The sequence below is a fragment of the Lingula anatina genome, chromosome 2, assembly GCF_051362555.1.
Source record: "Lingula anatina isolate TDL-2025a chromosome 2, LinAna3.0, whole genome shotgun sequence".
Taxonomy (NCBI): domain Eukaryota; kingdom Metazoa; phylum Brachiopoda; class Lingulata; order Lingulida; family Lingulidae; genus Lingula; species Lingula anatina.
In genome coordinates, this window is record NC_141768.1 from 27,112,611 (window position 1) to 27,139,310 (window position 26,700).

Genomic DNA, 26,700 nt, shown 5'->3' on the forward strand with positions numbered 1-26,700 from the left:
CAGGTGTGACAGGAATGGTCGTCCGCTAGGAACCGTAATCCGACCCCCATTACTTTGTACAGGTGACATTCGTCCAATATACTAACCCCAGTACTCCAACTAACCCTGTGTGTATCATATGAGGCTCCAGACTCCCGTTCGTAAGACTATCAGTCCTGTCACCACTGTGTCTGTGCATGGAAGTAGATATACTTCCATGATATGTGACAGATATAACTGCAACATTATCCCTGTCGCAACAAGTATTATAACAGGTACCATGCGCGACCACGCCCTCCACTGCTCTAGGTGTTGACATACAGCTAGGATCCAATATAACACTATTATATTGGATCTTAGAAAACGGGTATTTGTATAGGGTTAACACCTAGGGGGTTCGGGCATGGTGGTGACTTGAAAATTAGTGAATCATGGCCTTAAGTACACGCCCTGAAAATTACATGACCACAACAATACCCGGTGGATTGTGTTTGTTCAGCCATCCCGACTCTTAACTAGCCCCGGAATTCGAAATGATGCTAAGTCAACAGTTATGAAAAGATGTGTAATTCTACACCTTTCAGATCCGCACCTTTAAACCAGCGTTAGTCAGAAAAGAGCTAGCAATATTATTATTTGGGTCATTGATGACTACACTGCTTTAAATATCGCGAGAGGCAACATAGGTGGAGAGGTGACAGTCGTTTTTAAATTTTGGTCCCGTTTTTTCTGTTTAATGACCCCAGGCCCCCATGTGTCAAATATACATGTACAAGTATATATAAGCAAGGACGCGTGAAAACACAACACAAATCTTTTAACTACCAGCTTGGTTTAACAAGAGGAGGAGGAATAACTTGATACGACGTGGATCTACTCTGCTGTGAATTGAAAACATGAAGCCTAAACTGTACTCCGTTTCCATAGTGCCATGTATATTCATCGAAGTCGCCTTCATCCTCATCACCATTGGTCTTGGGACGGACAGCTGGTACTGGGTGACCAGTGGTGACCACCCGGTGGCCGAGCGACCGGAGCACAATATGAAGTACGGACTGTGGAGGACTTGCTTTACAGACTGGCCAACAGGTAGTGTACATGATGTATACGCGTCAATTTTATCAAATTAAAATTTTAACTTCCTGGGCGCAAGGAATAAACGGAAAAGATATCCATCTTACACTGAGCATCAAATTTATTGCTAATAAAGGCACATTCTGACACAGAACAACTTTAATACACATGCAATATGCATGCGGATATAAGTTCGTATAAATATGATGTTAGTAATTTAAAGTCATAAGTGAATATGGAGCGGGAAATGTTTTAGAGAGAAACTGAGTAGACTGACATACTCTTATGATGCTTATAAAACTGCGTTCAATGTAAACGAGAGAAGGCCGCTAGAGATTGAATAAGGTAGAGTTAGAAATGGAAAGAAAGCGGCGCTGCAAAGTAGTCAATAAATAATATGAAAGGCATGAAACAGAGTTGTATTTACTACCTCGTGCACGTGCAGCGGCAAAAGAGAAAGACAACAACTTCGTCACAGTAGTAGCTTTATTAATATTTAAAACTGTCTAAAATCATGTTGTAAGTAGGCCTATTCACTTTATTTGTGTACAATAAAACATGATGCAATCCATTGTTAGGCAAAGAAATAAGTAGGCCGTAAATGTGAGAGGAAAACTCAATATGGCACTATTATTCATCTCTTTTTTTTTCATTTAGGTCCCTTTGCAAGGTTGTCGCTCGCACCACCGTATGAAGTGTGCGTGAGCAGCCTGACGAAGAGAACGAACAGCAGTACCGATAGCAGCCTTAAAAACACGTTAGAAGGTGCGACGTGATCGGAATGATGGTTTTTGCTTAATTTACTGGAGTAAATGATCCTTTGCGAACCTGCTTGATAAAGGTTACGTGAGCGTCTCTCTTTAATAAGGTGCCCTACTTCTTCCGAATGCGAAAATAAGGTTAAAGCTATTGGCGAATACAATAGATCGTACTTGAGAGATATAGAGTTGAAAAAGACGTGTAAGAGGTCTAAAGTGAAGAAAAAAAGCCATTATATATACACACATCTTCTCTTTTACATTATTTCTTACACCGTTATCCGATTTTTTTACTTCAGAAATTAACTTATTCGTGTCCATAGCTGTCATTAGCTCTGCCGCCCTCTTGTTGTTAGCGGTTGTTGTATGTAGTATTGGGTTCTGGAAGGAGTTGGTATCAGAAACCAAAACAGTGGTAATAGCTGCTTCCACCGGGGGCCTAGCTGTTTTAGGAGGTAAGTGCCCAGGCCCTCTTATTACAATACTTTCGAATTATAAAAAGTTTAGGAAAAATTGAGTCAATTTGCTGTGGGTCAAAAGATAATAGAATTCCCAAGCAGTTCGTCACACTCCCCGGAGCGACGCAACCTCCCCGCCTTCAGTTTGAGACATAAATCTTGTCAACACTTTTCACTTTTTTTTTTTTTTGGCCTATTTCTAAATGTTTTGTTTATTGTAAACTGGATCGCCCTTTTGATGTTACGGGCAAATAATAATAATAATAATAATAATAATAATAATTGACATTGCTTAAAATGGAACAGTTGATATAAAAATTGATAAATCTCTGACTGAAATTAACGTTTTTTTGTATGAAATCATTTCAGGGTTACTGGAAGCAGCTGCTCTGATCTGTTTCATCGCACTACGCGACCTGGAGCGGCAGAACAGCCTGTTGCCCGCCACTGTGTATAGAGGCTGGGGATGGTCATTCATGGTCAGCTGGGCGGGGGTCGGGATGGCGCTCATTGGGGGATTTGCCTTCTTTTACATGGCATATCTGATGAAGCTTGAACGAAAGTACACCTATGTGTCAAAACAGATCGGGAAAAGTGACGACAAATACGGGCTTGCCATGCAGGGTTACTGATAGAGATTTCATAAGTGGTAAACTTACTATGCTACGGAAGATTCTTTTAAAGTGACTTGGTATGAAATGACTGCCAACGTGAAATTTGGTCTGTAAATGACCAGTTGAAGACGGTTTTAAGAGGAAAACTGAAAACTTTTAAAGGGTGTCAAGTCTAAGAATACATGGTCAGCCTATGAATTCAGTGTTGGGGATCCGAAGGAAATTGCAAGCGGTTACAGAAACGTCAATTATTTGTTTTCAACAGTTTTACCCTTGGTAAATTCTGATTTTATATATTTACTTGTAAATGTAGCTATTTTTATATTAGGTTTTGATAATGCTCTGTGAAATATATTTGGATACATATTTATGCTGGCGATAAGTTTCTCCGTTATTTAAGTATGTGACGTAGGATAATCAAATAGGATAGGTACAAATGACAGAGTGTTCGTGATTCGAATCAGTGATCTTTATATTAATCGCCATCATAGATTTCACCTGTGTATTATATTTCTGTACTCATTCTCAGTTTCATTTTTGATCTCTCATGCATAGCTGATGAGATAGTATCGCATGAATAAATGTCGCTATTATTGAATTGCTATTGCTCACACAATCATAGATATTTAAATTTGTATGCTGATCTGACAAAGTTTATGGTTTTCTGTCATTATTGATCCGTTTTTTTATATTTTAATGTTGCATTTCAACCCCCCCCCCCCCTTACTTTTTATTTTTTAGATAAAATATTTAGAACTATTTGGTTATCAGGCTATATAGTGTGATTTGAATTAAGAATTAATCATTTCTTCGGGTTGAAGCGCCTCTTGCTTGTTTATTTGTGATGACATCAACCAATTTGTAGAATTGGGCGCAATAATTTGGTTTCATATTTACATGGGAGGGGGAGGGATTAAAATTTTCCTTTGGTATTCATTAAATGTTTTTCATGCTGATATGTTGAATGAAACTGGGACGTCTAAACTATATTGTTTCTGAGAGAACAGTTTCATTAGCTCTGTATGTATCAATTCAAATTATTGTTTTTCTTTTTATCAAGAGCTTGTAAGATATGTGTATATGAGTATATTGTTTCTAACAATCCTGAACCCTTTGGTGCATCCCTTGAATACCTATGTATACCCTTTCAACTCTTCATCCGCTTTCGTTATTTCTTTACAAAATTGACATCCTAGCTGTGGACTTGTTTGTCTAAGTTTTAACTGATAAACAAAATGTCCAGTTTGGCTTTTTTTTTCAGCAATGAAAAAGTAATAACTCAAGTTTAAAGCATATCAGGCTAAACATATTTGTAAGCCCTCTTCCTCTCACGACAAGCATGTATATATGCTCTCAGCAACGTATTATACAAAAGCACATCCTCAAGTTCAAGTGTGTTTGAAATGTGAAACTACGAAAGAGTAAGTACAACATTTTTATTCACGCATTATTCAACACGAATTCTAGTTAATCTTAGTGAAAATAACAAAAATATTCCAATAGCAAGATGCGGGACTTCCCTTCTGCGGGATTTTCCAGTCTGTAACCTACATAGAGTCGCCCTCTACGTCATTTTACCTAGTAGGGTAACGCCCATGGTTGTCAATAACTAATACAATTATATTAAACGCTAACAATAACAGGTGCAGTGCATGCTGCGTGAGGCAAAGAATTGCAGGGTGTTAGAATTTGTGATTAACCGGTTTATAATCTGGGTATTACAATCGCCACCCCTGCTACACGTGCCTGGAGACCGGTAAATTGGTAAATTGTACTAGAAACCAAAGAAAAGGACGGAGATATTGCCATGCATATTCACAATGGCCAACAGAAAGCGACTAACGGAAAGCTCGACCCAAAGCTGGATTAACTGAGACCGAGGCCTTCTCGACTGTCACTCTCACCATCGAATACGGCATACCTGTATCAAGCTATATGGCGTGTATTGATCAGAAATAACAGTCCATACCGCGTCACAATAAGAACTCGGCCAGGTTAAAACAACTGAACCCGGGGTCCATCTTCGCCATAACACGGGCGTGGTCGCTGTCAAACTGTGTGGGACATCCCATTAAAATGACCCGGCGGAGCGACTCGGTTCCCGACCCCAAGGCTATGGGGCCCAACCCGGAACATTACCAGGCGGCATTCGCACCGTGTGTATTTGTAGCCGTGGCGTTAATACTGGTCACCATCGGTCTAGGGACGGACGCCTGGTATAGGTATGCCACAGAGGCCAACGCCGTTGACACCGACCCTTTACATAACCGAGAGTTTGGGCTATGGAGGACGTGCTTCTATAACTGGCCTACAGGTGAGTGCTAAGTGCTAAGAAATTGCCGGCCCCAGACACAGACCTACTAATTTCACCGAGGTCTGACTCACTACGTATGCTTCACCTGAGATATTTCACATAAAACTTGTACTAGAATCGGGTGCCGTAGAGGGGTCACCTCAATATTGTTAAGCATGAAAAAAGACTCGTAGCATTAGCTCAGAACACATGAAAAAGAACATGGTTACATGTGACTTTCTTTGTGTCTGGACAAAGAACTGGAACTCGTGATCAATGAGGTTTCGATAATGAGAATTTTCTTTCTCACTTTTTACCGTGGTGTTGCCCGTGAGGTTTGATGCGCCACACGCTAGAATCACGCCAGTATCTACTGCTTACCTACACAAACCATTCGCCTTAATGACATAAAATTCCCAAGGCTGCCGTTAAGTGTCCAATCTCCACACTTCACGAACTTCACCTTTGCACGCTAACATGTATTCAAAGGACAAATACATTCAACCTCTGCATTATCGAGCTATTTTCTTCAAATATTTAATCGTTATATTGCATAGGTAGGTTTTAACAATTGTAAGCGCCCCAGAGATCAGAATTAAAAAACAGGCTTGAAATTAAGGAGTTATATTAAAAACGTAGTATGTACGGGGCGTGGTGTTAACAAGGTAAGTGGTAAGTCTATTCCATCACTACCTTACTGGTATATTCGGAAGATTTAAAAAAAATTACAGGTTTTGCTACTGAGAGGCACCTTGCAAAATTTTCGCTTAGTCATCTCATAATAATATACAAGAAATATCGCTGCTTAACTCGTTTCCTCATTTTGTCCATATCACCCCATTTACTTTATGAAACAGTATTTTCATTGGCTGGGATACACATTCCAAACGTATATTGTTTCGATTGCGATAGTTGTTCGCCGGTAAAATGCGATCCCATTTACTTTCAGGTGCAATGTCCAGAGTCAAGCTTGTTCCACCATACTTAGTGTGTATAGACGAAGTTCCCGAGACTGCCAACAGTTCAAATGTTTTGTATAGCAGAATGAAAGGTAATGCCCTGTTGTAACTCCACTGATTGGTTGGACTTTTTTCTTAAAGATCGAATAAATTCCTGACTACGTTTTTTTATATATTAAGATTATAGATATTAGCATGTGAGATAGCTTCTTAGATTTAAGAAATTAATATATTTATTCTTTTACTTCTTAATTCTCAGGTATGGTTCGTGTAACCATGGCATGCGTGCTGGCATCTGCTGGAGTGCTCCTCTTGACACTTGTGGTCATAACTCTTGGTTACTGGCGACATCTGGTGCCACAGGTCAACGTCAGACAAATAACGTGGGCCGCCGGGGGTTTCTCTTTACTTGGAGGTAAAATTATGCGTTTCATCTTCAGTCTTTAGGCTACAGGCCCGTAGCCAGCAATTGCAGAAGGAAGGGGGGTCTTTTTCCTCAAAGTGTGGGCCTTTTTTCATGGAACCTTAGTTTATCTAGATCAAATTTACCCAGAGTGGACATTTTCCCAGCTAAAAGATGGGTTCGAAAGCACTAATAGGATATATGCAATGTCAGAGGGAAAGTGACAATCACCGAATTATACTGATAATAGGATGCGACACACTTTTTTTTTGTTTTTTGTTTTTCATTAAAATAGTCAGTTGAGCCTGTCATTTTACAATTAATTGTGTTTATTTTAATCACATACGGGGTTTCATTTTAACTAATTTGGTCAATTTTGAAGAGTATGCTGAATAGAAATAAATAGTTTCTATGATTTTCAGGTTGTTTAGAGATGGCTGGTCTGATATCTTTCATAGCATTACGAGACATGGAGCAAGAAGGAAAAGGCCTGGGCAATTCTTACTATACCAGCTACGGATGGTCGTTTATCATAAGTTGGGTTGGAGCAATTTTTGCCGTATTAGCTGGCTTTACATTTTTCTATGTTGCATATTTAATGCTGCTGGATTACAAGTATATCAAATCTATAACTTTCCCCGGTGGATTTACCGAGGAGACTTCTCAAAACGGGAGTAGCCTAGCTGGACCAAGGGTTTGACGGTGGATTTTAATTTTTTTTGTGATACTTACCGTGCTTTCATGTAGATTATGATTCTAATTTAATACACAAGATACCGTGGACAACATTACATTTTAATCATGACGGATGACAGATGGAAATCATGTTTTCTTTAAGACGGGAAACAGCCTCCTTGTACTCAGTGAACGAGGTGAATAAAGACTCGTTTTCTGGAAGGATGGATGAATATTCACATTATCTTTTACATTACAAAATAAGCTTGTCTAAGATCTGTCACACTGTGTCACTGAGCACTGTATACAAATACTGTAATTTGGTGTGAATAGAATAAAACTGCAAAAAAGCTACAGTTTGAGTTTCTACAATCTATCAATTGATGGAAGATTAAATCAACTTACTTAATGAAAAAACACGTAGTCAATTTTATTTTGAAGTCCGTCGACGTCGTCTAACATTAAATTTTTCTTATTTTTATCACACGAGTGCTTAATCTCCTACTCTTTCTTACACGTTTTGCCCGAAATTCGATATATACGTTTAACTATCGGTGATTATCAAACTGCATATCTGCAACGGGGGATCCTTAGCACAGCGTGTGAGTGCTCTGCGTTAGGTTCAGAGGAACCCCCTTCCTAAAATTTTGCAATACTGGCTCTCGGTTCTATGTTCTGGGTGACTGCGGACTTTTCCATTACATTCGAGTGCACCCACCTGGTTCACGACTCCTAATAAAAGCGGGTAAACCTTGAGATGTATCTATTTCAAATAAAAAGCGCTGGATATCAATGCCAATCATTAGTTGCATTAGCTCAATAAACCTGATGCCTGGAAGTGGTATGCTTCGTGTTTGAAGCCTACCTGTACATCGCTTGTTCATTATCATCCCAAGTAAACTTAGTACAGAAATCTTGAGATGATTTCGGATAGGATAGCCCGTTACAGTCACCGTTAAGTACTTTGTTGGACGATTTTCAAACTAAGGGCAGACCGAAAACGGAGATGGCATTGCTGTAATTTGTACCTAGTACCATTTTACCTTCTACTCCGAAAAGAAACGCGGAAGCCACTGCACCTGAATCTGTGATAGCTCCAAGAAAACAATGAAATCTTTACCTCATTTCTGTTTTTGTTTATTTTTAAGTTTGTATTGAACAGGTGTTTTGGGGTTGAGGCATTGTTTTTAAACTGGACATTTATCAAGCCCATCATTATTAAAAGTGCGGATTAATAGTGGTTGCTTTGATGTACAGTTGAATTTAATTGAATAGTATAGAAGTATTTTGGCTGGAAATGTGACGAACAAATAATATTTACCTTGAACGAAAAAAAAGTGTGATTATCTTATTTCCTTTTATGGGATGCAAAAGAACGCACAACATTTGAGGTACACGAAACACTTTCTCTCTTCCGACAAAAAGGGTAACCTCTTTGGTACCTATTCTTTCGCGTACATGCAAATATCTAGTATGATAAATAAAAAAGAAAGGGGCTCCTATATTTGTCAAAATATCTAATGTTTGAGAACAGATGCACTGACGGGGCCAGGCCTAGGGTTATTTGCCAAGAGATGGGGCGGGGCAGTTTGCGAGGCATAGAGAAAATATTAGGCGAGTTTCATACTATAATATGTAGCGTGCATGGAGGGGGGGGGGGGGGGGGGGGGGGGGGGGGCGCTTGGTTTTGTCTCATTTCGAAAAGGAAAAATATTATATTTTAAAATGAAGACCAACATTCCGCCCGAATTTTTGCGGAACTTGCACGAGCTACATTGTGAAATAGGAACAGCGAATAGCTGCAGCTTTGATGCCCATACTACGGCCATCGTTCAATTGTTTAAATATTATTTTATCAAATCGGCTAATCAGTGATTTGATTGTGGACTGCTGAATCTCCTCGGCATTATTGTGGATTTGTGCAAATCGTTCAATCTAAGCTCGTTTTATTGTTTAAAATAACCAGTACACGAACTTAAATGTTCTTTTTTTTTTTGGTGAAGCAACTTAAGACCTCATTTGACCTGTGATAAGAGGTAATTTCCATATAGCTTGATTTATGAGATGAATTATAATTCTTTTAACTGGAAGTTGATCCGTACTTTAATTGGCTTTACTCGCAAATAATTTTCTGTTGGAATTTCCATGAAAGAAAACAGTTCTGTCGCTACTGATTAAGAAATTAATATCCGTATACATATGCCCCGCCCTCTTTTTAACTAATTAAGGTTGCTGATGCAAAAGATACCCCCCTTAGTTTGTGCTAACTGTTTTAATCATTTGCCTAATTAGAGAGCTCTTGAGAGATTTCAAATTTCGGACGTGACGTAGGAATCGTAATACGAGCAGTTTTCTGTATATCAACATTATCTCTTCTGTGTGAGTACTTAATTGGAAACGTTTTGTGGTCATGTTTACACAAAGCACCGCCATAAACATTTCACTTCCCAGTGTAGCCCAAGCCTCAGTCATCCATCTTCTGGTGATTGTCAGCGTTAATGAGCTTACCTGTCGAGTTTACCCGGTAAAAAAGCTGAACAGGTAAGGACACGGTAAGAGCTCTCCCCGACAGGGTATCTGTCTAATTTCCCCTTGAATCAAATTAAACAAGATGCATCCTAACCACTCCTAAGGACAAGAAAGTTGGTGAAGCCATGTTTACGCCTTTAAGTGAAGCTCGTGTGGGACAATTAATCTTAATTTTAGGACATTTTATTCTTCCTTTTTGGACCCCGGCCTCGTTTGACTCAGATTTTTCGCCAGAACATTTTGCACGTCACAAAAGCATGAGCTGAACTCGAGAACAGGGCTGAGTTACGCCTTTTTTTTCATGCCTTGCTCCCAATTATTCAAAGCTTTTAGTATAAAAAGTTGGTAACTTTCCAGTGCACACATGTGGTGGCTATACACGGTCGTTGATGTCGAGACACACGGATTGATCTAAAATGCGTGCCGTTTTTATATCAGATGAATAACAAACACGATTGTAAGAATAAATAACGGCCGGGTGATCCCCGGGAGCCGAGTATGGTTATTGATAGGGGGAATCAAGTGCTTGGGTTAGATCTGAACTGGCAAGGTAGTCTACCATGAAACGTTGGCGCATCTTCGCTTCAGCTGAAATGACGTTTAATTCCTGGAGATTCAGCGGTGTGTGAAGAGCTGGAATGAGTTACAGTTGTGGAACCCCTTTTCCCCGATTCCAGGAGACCGCATTCCGATGCACCAATAGTATGATTAGATCTTTTGTTTTGAATTTAAAAGAACATTAGGAACACAAGGATGGAACAAGGATGGTCTTTGTTCTTCCTTGTTTACCGCAAGGCAGCAGTTGGCCATCTTTTAGATCTACAAAACTAAATAAAATTGCACTAAGCGTAAACTACAAATAATAAAACGCGGGAAAGGCCCTAGGAGGTTTCTGCATTGCGTCAAACTTGTCCTTCCCAAAGTGTTGAATGTAATAGTATTCAGGCAGATCGTCTTGGAGGATAATCATCTTTATACTTCTAATCATGTTTATTATACTTAAAACAATTCAAGTAAGCCACTGATGATGATTACTTAGGATATTAATTACTAAGAAGGGGAAGTCAAACATGGTTTTACGGACATCTGAACGTCGTGCATCTTGAAACTGATACTGTCAGACCCGCGGATAATGTGTTTTTTTACATCACGTTTTGGTGTGATTGCGGTTTGAGTTAAGGACAAGTTTCAGGGTTGAATAAGTGTTCAGTAAAGTGGTGAATATTACTAAATAGATATTTAAAGATAAAATGGCACGATGAATGAAGTTCAACAGTAGCGCACAAAGATCCAATGTTTTTTGCCATATATTTCAATACAAAAGTGAAGTGAAATTTCTCGCATAGGCAGTCCTCTATGCCTTAATGCATATCCATTAAAAGTACAGAGCAAATCTACGTGGATTATGCCTGACAACACCCAAGCATTAAAATAGAAGTGACATGAGACGAGTTTAGCTAATGTTACAGACCTGCGTATTTCCGCTGCTTAACAGTGTGCCATCTTTTGAAGGGACGGCACAATCAAGAAGGAGTAATCATTTTCAGGGGTTTGAAAGGTAGACCCTTAAATACAAATGTGAAAAGAATCGATGGCACACCATAGTCCGCATCGTGGGTAATATAAATGCATTAAAAAGGATTAGTTTAGTCAACAAAATAGTATGTGGTAGTCGCCTCCTATTTGTGTCACGTTGTATTCAACACTTGTTCTTGTGAATGGGAATTGGTTGCGTAAAAGAAAAAAAAACTTCTATGCACATGCTGCTACGGCGTCTGTGTTGTAGTTTTGCAATTTGAAAGTTGATCTGCTGCGCACGCTTCTAAGATTGCGACGGACAACAAAAGTTCACTGGTTGACCTTTGGCGGCTGGAGCTTCCAGTATAAATGACTGCAGTGCTACCACTGGCTTCGCAGACCTGACTGGTGTTTCTGCCGTTCTCACTGTGTGTGCGGGGAGAGAAGAGAGAGAGAGAGAGAGTGACAGGGTACAAACCCAGGGGATTCTAAACCTTTGGGCTCCAACCTGGGTCGGGGATCTTTAGATGACCGCCTATTGTCGTGACAGTGCATCATTTCCCCTCTTTTCGACTGTTCAGAACGATGACGACCAAAAACACTGGGAGTTTTTTTCACGAAACACCAACTCACTTCACGAGAAATGACAGCTGCAAGGCGGATTGTGCAAACTGTTCTAAGCGATACCACAGTGAGAACCGTGCGCTAGGGCGTCAAATGTGTGCACGGGGACATTTGCAGCAGACGACTGTCGATGGGATGTTTGAAACAAGCAAAGCCCCTGGCAGGCCAGCAAAACACTGTACAGACCGCAATAGCTCTGGAAACACGTTCCAGCTGGGACCTTCAAACTTTCGTTTACTGCATCTTTTTGTAGTTACCATCTGCCTCATAGATCAGGGTGTATGTAAGGTAAGTTACCCAATTAGTTGTATGACTCTGAACGCCACGATTTTTTTGTCAGTCAGTTTTTTTTCACTCAGTGAAGGCTTAACTTAAGAAGCTATAGTTTGCATGCTATTGTATTTTGATGCGTTTACCCGACTTGTCAATACAGTCATCAATGTCGAAATTGGAAGCCATAAAAATGCTTCTGCTTCATTCAAACCCCTATAATTAAGAGAACTGCCATCGGTTACGTTAAATTAGCAATCGCAGCCATAGACATTTAACAGGGAAAGCTCTTAGACAAACACTTTCGACTTTGGGAAACCCATACTATTTTGAATTATGTCTATAACCAAACGTCTCGACGTACGTAAAGTAAACACACACCGTCCTGCTGAGTTGTACCTTCAGCGATGAGCGGGGATTATTATTGAAGTAAAACGAGTGAGAAACAAAGGAAAATGAACCTGTGTGTTGACCTCTTCTCACTTATTTCATTGACCAGCCTTTTTAAAGCCTTTCTTATATATCGCTTCCGTGGAAAGGAAATATGCTTTAACCGTTATGCTATAAATTAATTGACGTTTCTCGGCTTAAAAGCTGTATTGGTGGGACTCAGTCGTAAAGAGTTAAACACTCCGCCGCAACTTATAAAACAGCTGTGATTTTTTTGTCAGGGCTTTTATTACTCCAAGAGTTTTTTTTTCGTTAAGTTTTAACACGTAAAACTTCTAACTCGTCTTTACTTTTAGAGAGATATCAATGAGATGAAATACTCGTTTGTTATGTAAACAGTGGGTATGTTGATACAAACTCCTCCTTATCTTCTAGGAGTCGTGGATTTTTGCATGTAGCATATACAAGATAATATTTGTTCTGTCGGCTAGTAAGAGGGAACCCAAACACTATCATTGATGATCGGCTGCTTGTAGAAGTTGTATTTTTATTATTTCCACGTGCTGAATAGCAACTGTTACAATTTCTTTTCAGGTTATCGGCAGTGCGTCAGAGTCAGCAGCAGTAAGAGGTGAGTAGGCCGTTTTGCCACAGGTAGAATCTTTGGCTGAGTCTGATGAATGTATCAAACTGGGTGCTCGAAAGACCTAGAGCTTGGAGGGGGGGGGGGGGGGGGGGAGGATGGGCCGCCCTTATTTTTGTCAAGCACAGCCAAATGGGGTTTTAAAAGCTTCTGCCCCTGTCCACCTACAAACTTCCCTAATTTTTGAATCTGTCCGACAGGCAACTGAAAAGTATACCACATCCAGGGCAAAACGTATTGGCGAACAAAATGTTCTTGCCATCTACGAGAAGAATATATTTCTGATTCCTTAGTTTAAGTGCCATAAGTGGCTTGTCGTGCACCTGCATGGAAATTGCGATGAACAGGACCGCCTTACTTTATGTAGGTAAATTGATGGTATATTTTGTTTAAAGAGTGCATGTTCGAGCGGTCTAGACTACTCTTGCACCTTTGGGGTATTTCCCTTAGCTTAGTCACTCTCCGGAAACAAGGTTTTGCTCCTTAGCACAATTCGCGTGATATTATCCAGTATTTTCGTTCAGTTAACCGACAACCTCATAATTTACGTTTTGCAATGTTTGCAAATCCGATACCAAGGCATATCGTTTAAAACGTGCGTATTTAATATGGTTCTGTAGATCAAAACAATGCTGTCTTCACCAGGGGCGTCTGAAACATGGATAAGAACTGCTGCCTTTCACTTAAACAGAAATCTGTCTGCAACGCACGTGCTTGTCTGGTTTACAATACTAGAAAAAAGTAAGCATTAAAAAATGAAAAAGAAATAATAAGCAACAAATTATTCTAAACAAAGATGCGTTTTTAAGGGAATTCAAAAGCTTTAGATTGCCCAAGTGTTTTCATTAAAAAATCGCCTAAAATGTTGTTGATTTCAATTTTTCACCCTTCAAATTTAGGTCACTCTGTAACCCCCCTCCCTCATTTCGTAACGTGCACTTAATGGAAAAAAGGTTTCCACTGAAATGGAAAAAAGGTTTTCATTGAACAAGTAGATTAACGGTTAACCAGTAAGCATGCATGCGTCTTCGGTTATTTTTTTAAAATTAGAGTACTACTACCATTTAGTTGTCCGTGAGAAAATAAACAAATAGTAATTTTAGTGTATACAACTGGCCAGTCGAAAATGAGTCATTTTATTTTGGGTGGAACTAAAAAGAAATGATGAAAGTTTTTGGAAATTGTATTTCGGTCGCCTGCGAACAATTTTGTTGCGGTAAAGCTTATTATTCCCAGTAACTGTGTCAATGAAAACAAAATTTTGAATGTCGACTCTTTGACCTTGAACGATTATGTATTTCCGGTTTTAACGCGACACCAAATGGGTTTGGCACTTTTTTGTCATAGAAACCCTGGGATTCTGAGTTAATGGGTGCTGTTTATGACGATAACTTCCGTTTTGTTTGCAAGTTGGGCTAAGTATTAAAAAATAAATAAAAAATAAGAGCAACGAAATAAACCCATAAAGTGTTAGGGGGTCAGGGCCGATATCAAGGCGGAAATTGGTTCTGTGGGCAATGGGCAGGGGTCAATAAAACCCAGGTGGTCTGACAGATGCACACATGTTCAGATAGACTCCCTACCACTATGACACCAGTCGGCCATGTAGAGACACAGAATGCCGTCTTTCATCTATGAAAATATATGGAATTGACATTTTATATCAGTGTTCGCAGTGCATGGCAAATTTATTGCCTTGGCCGCTGACCTTTCGATCTTGTTCTCAAGGAATCGAACATAAGATCAAAAAGGTCACACCCGCACCGCTGACGCGTAATTGAATTAGAGTCTTATTATTTTGATACTAATTGAAACATGCAATTGGGCCAAAATGCTATTGCTCGGCACCACATGAGCTAACAATCACAACAGAACGCCGCTACCCTGGGAGGGCCTCGAAAACAATGCTTCAAATCTTTTGCAGGCAAATACAGAAAATCTAATTACAATACAGGGTCAAACAGTGGCTTTGTTTTGCGGAAGGATTCGTAACATAATGCCTAGAAAATCGGCCGATTCCACTTCGTTTACAAAGGAATACCCATTAACCCCATTTAAAGAGCACACGCATCGAGGGAATGTCGAGTTGCATTCAGTTAACCGTTATGATGTTAACAAATTCTTATTGTTCTCTAGGAGTGTTAAATTGAGCTGAGCTCTGAAATAAACACCTCTTTTGGCAATGAACCATACACCGCCGTCTGCCAGATAACAACGAAATTTACTGTTGGGTTTGTTGGACCACGTTTATATCATACAATATTCAATGTGTGGGACAAGGAAAGTGATACAAGTAAATTGTTTTATATTTGTACTGACAACGTAGGCCCTTCCTAACGTAGTAACGCAATACTATTGTTTTATCTTTGTTTTGCATGCATAAGAGTTCTTATGTTGTCACTATTAATTTTGGACATTTTTCATTTCCAGAAGCAGAGAGTCAATACAGAAATATTCTGTCAAGGAAAGAAAACACGACTGACTTTAACATCATTCTTCCATACCTCAGTGACTTACAGGGGAGATTTCTCTCCAGTGATTTGCAAAACATTCCAAATTTGGTAAATCCGAACAAGGAAGGAGGCCATAATACCAAAAGGAAAAGAAGCATCCCTAACGAAGATGTCAATATTGCGTTTAATGTGAGAGGAGAAATAGTATTACTTTCACTCTTCAAAACGGACGATCTCATTGCGCCATCAGCCATATTGGAATCTAAGGAAGGCAATGTCACATTCGGTGGTGTCCTTCAGCAGGACTGTTATTATCAGGGACACGTGGAACACAGCTATGACTCCTATGTGGCTCTAAGTATTTGTGACGGCTTGGTAAGACATACTTTGTACCCGTACACTTGTCGTTTTTGTTTTGCATCCACAGTTGAAAGAAGTTCCTTGTCCCTTTCGGTACTTTCGTGTTAATTCTTTAGAGGGGGGACTCTTGTAGAACTCGGGGGTTGTTATTGTTTTGATCCCTTTTGCTTCGAAGAACTGTCACCGTGAATTATAGGGGGAAATATTGATCTTTTCCGCTCTTGAGGTACTCTACATCTGCTAAAATATATAGTTCCACAGGTGCCTCATGGTGCTCATTCCCGGGGTCACAGTACTAGTTGAGGATTCTTGCTTTGACCCGACAAGGACATAAATAATACGTAAATATACCTCCTACGTTCAACGATCACGATGAAGCACGCTTTAGCTCATGGGGAACCGATTACATGACCGTTAAACGGCCGTTTATTCCTTTGATCAACGTTTAAAATCCGCCCTTATTCCGAAGATTGCTTAGAGAGCGCCAGTTAGGTACAACGAATCCTGTTATGTTACGTCCAAAGTGACACCTGTTTTGACATCATTTAGCCTCTTTTTTGCAAGACCCTGAAACTCTGTTGAGGTCTTGTTTCCTTTCCTTTCAGTTGCCTCGTGAGTCTTAACTAGAGAATTCATGTCGCTGAAGCAAAAGTATATACTGCAAACTCTTCAAACCAACCGTTTTCAAAACGACCACAAAGTACAGGTTTTACCAATTTGCAACTCAATTTGAACGATTGTGTCAATGTCTTTTTTTCCTTCTTGTTTTTCGGACAGTTCTCGACAGGCTAACTGCGAAGCACATGTCAATGATAGATTTTTAACGTTTGCCCTTTTTATGTTTTGTTTTTTGTCTTTAGAAGTAATGTAACAGCGTTAAACAAGGCAGCAAAGCTGTTAAATGTACAGACAAAAAGTAGAAAATAACGATGCATACTGTCAAATCTGATGCACTAATACATGATTAATAGCAAAGTCGACACCAAATATCAATTATGCACAACAGGAAATACCGATGTAAGAAAAATGTGCAACTAACTAGCATAAGGCTTCAACCCCATGAGTGTTCAAGTCCACGCTTTGAAAATGCAGAATGAGAAAAATGAAAAAAATGCATCAATTGAAGAACAATCAAGTTGGTTTTCCAATTTGAGCTGTATGTCAATTCTAAGAATCATTCTTGTTACATTCAAGTTACAAAATAATAAGTAACACAGTTTTCATTTCGTAATGTTTGTGGTGGCAGTGCACAAAGACGTTTTTTCAGTTTTGATGCAGAAGATAATGATTAACAGCATAATCACTGCCAACGTAAGTGAATGCAATGAGACTGGTTTTCCAACTCCAACTCAAGCTGCATTTCAGTCCTTCGATCCTTTCCGTTAATTTTGAGAATCATATGCAACATGGTTATCCTTTAATGGTCATAAGTGCCCAAAATAGTTTCTTTTTCCAATTTTAATGCAATATTACATAATGTTTAACAGCGTAATGACCATCAATTTTTAATAATAAAATATAAGTATCATGGATATTCTGAAAATGTGACTAGCAAAGGTCTTTAAGCACATCTGCAATACATAATCTGTGTCTGTACATAAAAAACTACCGAAAAACCGAGAATTTTGTAAACGACCTTTGTTTCATTTTCATTTTTACACGTATTATGCACTAAAGATCATTGCCTGATTTGGCTTAATGCACAGTTGAATAACGTGCTTTCCAGTGCAACTCCATAGGCGTAACCTTATAGCGACGAAAGGTTTTCGTAGTTTAGATTTTAATCAAATTCTGTGCAGTTGTCGTGAGATATTTGTCGCGACCACCATGCATGCCTGTTGATTGATTGTCTTTGTTAACACCAAATGAAAACTTGGCTTGTTATATAACGAAATCAAATATTCCACATCCAAAAGTACACCAATTCTCATGAACTTGGACACTTTTTAAACAAGGTTTATTTAAAGTAGTAATAGATATCGTTAATTCTTAACACTGGACATCGTAATACGATTTTGGTTGTCAACAGCTGATTGTTTTAAAACGTCTTATAACACCAAAGGATGCAATTTGATCTTAAAGCTTAATCAGACACGAAGAACACGGCAGTGACTGTTCACAAATCGAGCAATTACAATCCAGCTGTAAAGATTAATCCAGTTAGTCTGGTACATTATTAGGGATGCTTATCAGATTTCGGGGTCACAGGAAAGTTGTTGACAATTTAAACAAACTCAAGTAGCTATGGTAAATTTTGTAACAAGGCTTTTGATGAAAAGGATGGACTTTCATTTAATTTTGATGGCAACAGAATCAAAGAAGGCTTAATGAGACTGAAAGGGAAAAAATAAACATCAATATTTTGATAAAATTAAAATATTAAAATAGCATGTCACAACAATGTAATAAACGGACAATCATTTTTACGTACACGTACGGAACCAGAAAATCAAGAAGAAATTGGTTATTGGCAACTCTACCAGAAATTAAAAAAGATAAAATAAGCTTCAAGCTTTCGGTTCCGGGGGGGAAATAGGGAATGGATGTCCCTCATGCCTCCTGGATCCGCCTATATGATATATCATAAGCCCCATTAAAAAATTCTCAGTGTTTTCGACACGTGAGAATTGGAATGGAATCATTGAACTAAAACATAAAACAATACAGTTGCTGTAGTGTTCTGAAAGCAAACCAAGTTAGAAAATTATTGTACTGTTTTTCTCTACAAACTGGATACCTATAAGGCAGTAAAGAACCGCTCGTAGCTTTGGTGTCGGCATTTTCAATAACTTTGTAAGTAGTTTTGTCTTCACAAAAATTGAATAAAGGATTTGCTTTTGATTCCAGCTTGGAATCATTCGGACAGATGAAGAAGAATACCTTGTCCAGCCATTGCCTTCAAGATCTAAAGAGGGGCGACCTCACGTCCTTAAGAAGCTGCCTCACCCAAAAGGCAAGGCCACTGGGCATAAAGGTAGCCATTATACTGGATATTTGACTGCCAAAGGTTAACTTTTAATTCGTTGCGAGTACATGTACATCATAATGTGCTAAGCTTTCTGTTTCTAATTTCCTGTTAGATTTACAAAGACGTTGGTTGTTTAGCTGTTTCAGATGAAGTCAGTGACAAGCACCGAAGAAAGAAGAGAGCATACGGTGACAAATATCTGGGAATTATGCTGGTTGCCGATCAAAGCGTCGTAGACTTCCATGGGAGTAAAAAGAAAGCGAAAACCTACCTACTAACGTTGATGAATATTGTAAGTTATTTGGAAATAATCACTTTCTTTAGACATTTTTAACTGAAAGTAATTGGCAAGGCGTCAGGGTTGTTGTACTGTAAGCAGAACAAGATCGTTTCCGGCGATATCAATATTAAAGTATTATGTTTTAAATAAAGGTTATGGTGTGCTTTTGTAAAAGATTACATTCGCACGTGCACGCACTCACTCATAGGAAGGAAACTCTGTGCTGAATTCTTCCGCTTTTTAGACGTACGATCTACTTTTTATATTGATTAAGTTGCAGTTGAGCGCAGTCAATTGACAGATCTAATATATTATGGAGTGGTGTCCTTTCACCCTGAAATGACAACTCCAATTGTTTCTGATCCATGTAGGGCTTTGATTCCACCCTGGTTAGGGGGTGAGGCTACTCTTACCTAACAGTCCTGCTTTGCACTGGCTGAGTGGTGTAATACAATTGCATACCGTCGGTCAAAACGGTATACTTTTCGTAACACGTCTGCAATCACTGAGCCCCAGTTGGCCTTGTTCACAAACGTTAGTGCATCAACCAGTGCACTGCAAATTATCTTAACAAGAAGCACAAATCTGCACTGAGATGCGTACAGACTTAACATTTATACAATTTACAAGTAATTTGTGAGGAATGCTCCTCATCTTCGTAAATCATATGCTTGTTTGGTTAGTGCAGGCTTCAGGGTAGTTGCCGTTTACTTGATAGATTTTTGGCAAAAGACCGAGACGTTTCTTGGATTTTTAAGTGCTGTTCAGTTTTTTATGTAATTCAAGGTTCCCCCAGAAAACACATTGTGCCTTGTAACTATGCTATATCCAGACGAAAGGCGAATAAGAAACAAAGCGAAGTTATAAGATCATGGAGGCCTTTGTAGGCAATGGCTCAGTTCAGAGAGACCTGAAACACGCCAAAGCCAAATTGTCCATCTCTAAGTTAAAAATCTCTTTTTTCATACTTATAACAGTATTCAAACTTGTAATTTTATATAAATTGTACAGGACCTTTCATTTATAGCTTTAAACCCAAGGTTTGCATTGCCATATGCCTCAGTTATCTTCAAAAGGAAAGTTGCAGTTCTGTATGAAGCATATCAAAATCCCAAACTGCTTTTTACATCCCTTTCTTTATCATATGCTTTTCCAAAGGCTGGCATTACCGATGTTACTCCAGGCATAAACACATTTAAAAGTATAAGTTCATCTCAGTTTAACTTATCTTGTAAACATTGTTTTATCTCTATTTAGATGAACTCGGTTTACCGCCACAATACTTTGGGTGTGCGCATCAACGTCGTGGTGGCCAGGGTAGTGTTTCTGGATTCTTATCAGGTATGTATTAGCATGGTGATCACTCTATCCCTCTGCTCTAGAGCCGTCTACAGAGTAACACAGCGTATAAAAGAATCAAAAGCGCTCTGTTCTTTGGAACAAAAGTCTCTAGTTACGACCCAGACAAAATATACGTGACGCTTGGCGCCTTCTGTAATATTGGTCAATGTGCAGTTTTTTTTGTTCGTTTACTGTTTTAACTGTCAATCGTTAAAGAAATTATGGTTGAAAAGATCATATTTGTGGTTGACCAAGCAAGAGACTTTACGGCTCTTGGTTCTTGCGGTTCTTGCACTTATATGATCTCGAGGCAGATGTTCGGCAAATTTGTTGCAGCCTTAAACCTGGTTACGCTTGTTCCAACCTATTAACTCCACACAGTACATGGAGCAGTGGGTAACTCTATTGTTTTGCATCGCGTTTCATAAAATTTAATAAAAAACTTAATCTTGAGAACACTTCATTTGGTATTCTTTCGTGCCCTGCCATTTAATTTTGTGTTTTCATAATTAAACGGAAAAGCAGTCAACACGAAATAATAACAGCGATTCTTATTACGCTGGTGTGTAAGATCAAACGCTTAAAAGATGAACAGACGTAATAAGTAGTATTCTTTGTAATTCTAGGCTAATGCAATTCTTTACCGTGGTAACGCTAGACATACCCTGGACAGGTTTTGTAAGTGGGTTCAATTAAATCGTCCTCGGAATCCAAATGACCCAACGAACCATGATCACGCCATCTACTTGACAAGGGACAATTTAGGACCAGCCGGTGAGTATAAGTTGACGTTTTTCAAAAAAAAAAAATGGACATCCATCAATCGATTATTGCTTGAAATTGTTACCTTTCTGTAGATAAAGACCAGGGAATGTTTTCTTCACAGAGTTGTGCTTAAACAATGAAAACTCTGCTTTCTGGAAATAGTCCAATGAAGGAATCGTATACTTATTGACACAAACCGATTGTTTTCATGTGAACACACTGAAATTCTACGAATTAATACAATTTGAAACGTTTAAAGGTTTGTTTAAATGTGTTTGCATGAGTTTGAACAGTGTAAGACCACAGGCATAGACTGTATGCATGGTAATTCAAGAGTTCTATTCACTTCCACATCCAGGGTACGCACCAGTAACAGGAATGTGCCAGCCAGACCGCAGTTGCGCAGTCACTAAAGATGATGGTCTGACGTCGGCTTTCGTCATGGCCCACGAGACGGGTCACGTGTGAGTAACCTTGTGCGACAGTGTGTGTCCTGCGATTGTTGCTATTATTGATTAAACTAATGTCGATTTATAATGAGATGGTCAACCGTGTTGTCTGAATTTACCTGGATTATTTTTACTTGTGGCAAAATCAAGCATTATCTATGAGATGTAGGTTTAATCTTCTTCTTCATCTCTTTTTTACTTTTTGCAAATAAGCAAATTGCAGGTTCTCTTACACAAGACCTCACGTTTGTTTTTACTTTTAGGTTTGGAATGCTGCACGATGGACAAGGAAACAACTGTGATGGCAGTGGAGAATCTATCATGGCACCCCTAGTGCAATCGACATTTTCAAGATACTACTGGTCCTCTTGCAGCGCGCACGAACTAAAACTTCGCTTTCAGTAAGTTATGAAACCGGCCTCTGATTCCTTTTTTCAATTTCACCGCTGTCTTCGTATGTTGTAATGAATGGATAAAACAGACTTTGAGGACTAAATGATCAGACCAAAATCAATATGTTTTAAATTTACACACCACAGGTTGCATATAATAGCGCACAATGATATCAACACTATCAGTGGGCCCTATACGTAGATTTTGCGTGTTGCAATCGATATTTCATGATTCCTGACCAGTATCTTTTCTATCCTATAGCGAGTATACCTGCCTTGATGATAACCCGTTTAGGCCCCCGACGGCCAGCGTTGCTGACCCAATGGGCCAGAACTGGGATATGGATGAACAATGCAGGCAGGAGTTTGGAGATGGATACGGCCTTTGCAAAGCAGTAACTACCATATTCTACTAATATATATATACACGTAGTTTCTGAGTAATTGTGGTTTAGAATATTCCAAAGCAACGACTTACAAATATTACTAAAAATTTTTAAAAAATTTACAGGTAATGGTATATCAGTAAACATGAATGCTCATAGATTAGTTGTATCTCTTTGGAAACTTTAAAAGTATTTAATGCCGGCAGTATTAAGATTTCAATAAACAGTAGCATTTTAACAACCTTATTACAGCGTTATATTTTGTGATCTGATTAGGGAATATTTTCCTCTTCCAGTTCCATCACGTCGATCCGTGCCAGTATCTGTGGTGTGCTACACACGACAACCCCTTACTCTGTAAAACCAAGAAAGGACCACCGCTTCCAGGGACCGAATGCAAACCTGGCTACGTGTGTATTGCTGTTTTGATGTTTTTCCATTAATAGTGTGTTAAGCATCAATCTCTGCCACAGAAAATCCTTAGTATTATTATTATTTTTTTTTTTTAGATTCACCCAATCCTATTCACCACGGGTATATACGTGCATATATTTACTACGTGTATTACACGTGTGTATGCGTTTCCAAAATTGGTGGAATTATCGACCCGAAGAATCCTCAAAGCTCAAATTTGTCACCAGAAATGGACTTTTTGACCCATTTTGCCTCAGAACACATTTGTCCCTCTAGAGGTTTCCAAAAAAGTTATTTACCCTGCCCTATTATTACAGAAGTTTTTTAGTCGTTTTAGAAATCTCAGATTAATACAAACATTTCTGAAGCGATCAAACTGGTAAATTTTGTATTTGCTTAATGATAAAGTCACTCAAGAATATAAACATTTTCTCTAGTTTTCTTTCTGAAATTGATATATCTTTTCTCTTTTTTCCCCATTTGCCATCAAAACAGTGGTGCATGAATGAACGTTGCGAGCCAAAAGGCACCAGCACGGTCAGTCGTATTGAGGATGTAGACATCCACGGCGCCTGGACCACGTGGGCGGAGTGGTCGTATTGCACACAGACCTGTGGCGGAGGGATACGTCTGAGGTCACGGTCATGTGACAATCCTGAGTAAGTACTGTTACTTTGACATGGAAATTGCCAAATTTTACTCATTTACTATGCTTCATTCTTTTTAAATTTACGTATTTTGTGAAATTGGATTTTAATTGGTATATCATTTGATTGTTTCAGACCGGACAGAAAGTCAAAGGAATGTGAAGGCTTTGACACAGAGCACGAAATATGCAATCAAAATGTAAGTGTGTCGATATGTTGTTATTAAAGAAACCTGTTTTCAATATAAATCGCACTCGAACCAATTAAAACGGGCTTGGTTCCAAAAAGATCAATTGAATTTATAGGAACAATTACTATATTTGAAACAATCTGGTTTTACTGGCCTTCTACAAATTGTTCTTTTATTTACTCTCCAGGAATGTGAAAAACTGGTAGACGTTCGTTCAGAGTTATGTAAGAAGAAAAGTCCGTGGCACAACAACAAACACCATGCATGGGCGACATTCCAAAGCAAATACAGTACGAATTGCTTTTTACTATACTTAAACAACACCTTTCTAAATGTTATTAAAGTAATACAGAAAGTATGTTATTCCAACGTCGCTAAACTATTTAAACGCGAACGAATAGTTATCATTTCTTTACTTTGTCTGTCATTTCAGAATCTAACCAGTGCAAACTGAATTGTGTATCTGTCGATTCTGGCGAGATCGTCGTCTCCGAAGATGTCCCAGATGGCACCCCATGTACCTATGAAACACCATACCACAGGTGTATTGATGGAGAGTGCAGGGTAGGGCCTTGCTTAACAACCTTTTTATTTAACGGCCTCTCTTCCTTTCAGTTGGCCATTCGTTGAATTTTATTAAAATTATTGACTTTTAAAAATCTCCAACCAACCCCAGAGCCCAAATGCCCTTCAAAAATAAGTATGGGCGCTTTTCCGCGAGTTTGATTGTGAAAAAGAGTTAAAGGCTCTTTTGGATAATTTATTTGTTTAATTTATTCAGGAATTTGGTTGTGACGGAATTCAAGGCTCCAAGAAAAAACCTGATAAGTGCGGTGTCTGCGAGGGTACGGGATCGGACTGCAGAGACGTGAAAGGCAAATACAAGGAAACACCAAAAGATGGTAAGTTGATCTCAGATCCCCAAACACTAGTGAGAAAGGACTAGTTTTTATATTTTTGTATTATTATTATTATTATTACTTTTGTAGCACGTGCAGGCCGTAGGTTGAGAGAAGTGCTTGGTGGGGGCGGGGGAGGGTGGAAGGTTATGTAAGTAGTACCTACATGTACTTGTGCAACCGGTATTACTCATCTGACTGAAGGGGAAGTAAGAGGCTTTTGGTTGACTGGAAGAAAGGAAAAATTTAATACTTTTTAAAGATACCAAAATATTTTCAAAAATCTTGAAACTTTTATGTGTGTGTGTGTGTGTGTGTGTGTGTGTGTGTGTGAGTGTGGGGGGCGGGGCGGGCGGGGGGAGCACTTGTCCTCTACTCCCTCACAGTACATGTATACGGTATGGATACGGTTACGGTATGTATACGGTTCTGAGATGTTTAATTTGAATATCATTTCATTGCCTTACAGGGTACAGGACTGTTGTAAAATTACCTAAAGGATCTAGGAACATCGAGATCAAACGAAGAGTATATTCGGCACACTTTCTTGGTAAGAAGTTAGCAGTCTATTCTTGAAATCGAGTTGCCATGGAGACAAAATAACAATACAAACCAGTGACAATCACACTGATGACATGGCTTCGGTATTATTTCAGTAATATTTGTACAGTCGATTGAAACAGTGCCAAATTGAAATTCTCAACATTGTTTTTTAAATTAACGACATCAGTAACTGAGAAGTTTTATTTAACGGACCATGTTTCTGATTTTAGCTCTAAAAGACGGTAAAACGGGTAAATATTTGCTCAACGGAAAGAAACGGCAGGAGTATTCTACCAAAGATATTATAGCCTATGGCTCTAGGCTTGTTTACACTAACGACGCACGTACCGAGAGCATTAAGGGCACCGGACCGCTTGGAGAAGAATTTTTTGTCATGGTGAGTTTTCTGCTTTGTAAACGTGTTAATTGTTTGAGCTTGATGCACGGATATCGTGCATGAATAATATGCATTTAACTACCAACAAAAGATATTTATTAGTGTTGCAGGAGTTTTTAAAAATAAAATTCTATCAGTTAATTCTACGCGACGTAGTAATGTAAAATGCTGAATGCCGAAAATTAAGTAAGTATTTAGTCGAACGATTGTTATATTTACAAATATAAAATCATGACTCACCTTTAATAAATAATCACAGTATTTAATCTCTAAATAGGTGTATCCTATGCACTCTAATACCCCCACCCCCGTGGACATAGATTATCAGTTTACGGTGTCCAAAGAGGAACAAACAAACAAAATATCGGGGACCGTGTCAAAACGATATCGTTGGAAGTTTGATCATTGGACGGAATGTTCCGAGGAATGCGGAGGAGGTAAGCATGGTGGGTCCCCAGTGGGTGAGATCCATATTGTGACAGTATTACAAGGAATATATTTGAAACGTACGCAGAGACAAGTAGATGAGGTTGCCATGTAATGGTATTCTAACAGAAGTCCTCGGCCCGGTTACAAAAATGCATATAAAGGAATATAACCACTCAGGATTATTTCAATAATTATTTTTATTCTTAAGAGAACCGTAGAAAATAAACACGTATTAAAGGGGTATCGGTGGGGGTCAAGAAGGGAGTGGGCGTGTCGCACCCTTTAAAAAATTACTTTTTTCTAGGGACTACCCACATTGAGTATCAGTGCAGAGACGTCTATGATAATTTGAAAGCCGATGCTGAAAAATGTGCCGGCGTTCAAAAACCTGATGATTACAGAAGGGAATGCAACAAATCGCCATGTGTGGATGCAAGGTGGGCCCCAATATTTTTATACTCTTTTTTTATCTTTTTTTTTATTCGGTAGAAGTATAGCATTTGCCCAGTGGAGGGCACAATAAGCACATTCCCTTTTCCTAGCATCTTAGGCACCACTTTCCCCCTTCTTCCTCTCCCCAAAAGCCGAAAGAGACAAAAC

General features: G+C 39.0%; 3 protein-coding genes across 4 annotated transcripts in view; all 3 read left to right on the forward strand.

The window, feature by feature from the left end:
- The first annotated feature begins 474 nt into the window (after positions 1-474).
- LOC106153614 (uncharacterized) lies at positions 475-3,481 on the forward strand. Its single transcript, XM_013527609.2, has 4 exons — positions 475-1,068; positions 1,711-1,818; positions 2,111-2,266; positions 2,639-3,481. The coding sequence occupies exons 1-4, from the start codon at positions 876-878 to the stop codon at positions 2,899-2,901; spliced, it is 720 nt and encodes a 239-aa protein (XP_013383063.2). The 5' UTR covers positions 475-875; the 3' UTR covers positions 2,902-3,481.
- A 169-nt stretch (positions 3,482-3,650) lies between these two features.
- On the forward strand, positions 3,651-7,567 carry LOC106153615 (uncharacterized). Its single transcript, XM_013527610.3, has 4 exons — positions 3,651-5,197; positions 6,126-6,227; positions 6,395-6,550; positions 6,961-7,567. Exons 1-4 carry the CDS (start codon positions 4,960-4,962, stop codon positions 7,236-7,238), a joined length of 774 nt encoding a protein of 257 aa, XP_013383064.1. The 5' UTR covers positions 3,651-4,959; the 3' UTR covers positions 7,239-7,567.
- A 4,072-nt stretch (positions 7,568-11,639) lies between these two features.
- LOC106153619 (A disintegrin and metalloproteinase with thrombospondin motifs 3) overlaps positions 11,640-26,700 on the forward strand; it is a 29,258-nt gene continuing 14,197 nt past the window's right edge. The window contains exons 1-20 of one of the 2 annotated variants that reach the window (XM_013527615.2): positions 11,640-12,172; positions 13,139-13,175; positions 15,618-16,015; positions 18,848-18,974; positions 19,106-19,260; positions 20,506-20,589; positions 21,216-21,363; positions 21,713-21,818; positions 22,067-22,204; positions 22,458-22,590; positions 22,878-22,991; positions 23,491-23,654; positions 23,778-23,841; positions 24,020-24,122; positions 24,266-24,396; positions 24,614-24,734; positions 25,201-25,281; positions 25,505-25,671; positions 25,949-26,108; positions 26,405-26,537. In XM_013527615.2, the coding sequence (XP_013383069.2) occupies positions 11,846-12,172; positions 13,139-13,175; positions 15,618-16,015; positions 18,848-18,974; positions 19,106-19,260; positions 20,506-20,589; positions 21,216-21,363; positions 21,713-21,818; positions 22,067-22,204; positions 22,458-22,590; positions 22,878-22,991; positions 23,491-23,654; positions 23,778-23,841; positions 24,020-24,122; positions 24,266-24,396; positions 24,614-24,734; positions 25,201-25,281; positions 25,505-25,671; positions 25,949-26,108; positions 26,405-26,537 (2,891 nt within the window). In that variant the 5' untranslated portion in view covers positions 11,640-11,845. The remainder of the gene's footprint in view (positions 12,173-13,138; positions 13,176-15,617; positions 16,016-18,847; positions 18,975-19,105; positions 19,261-20,505; positions 20,590-21,215; positions 21,364-21,712; positions 21,819-22,066; positions 22,205-22,457; positions 22,591-22,877; positions 22,992-23,490; positions 23,655-23,777; positions 23,842-24,019; positions 24,123-24,265; positions 24,397-24,613; positions 24,735-25,200; positions 25,282-25,504; positions 25,672-25,948; positions 26,109-26,404; positions 26,538-26,700) is intronic. The other variant, XM_013527616.2, reaches the window with a different exon arrangement.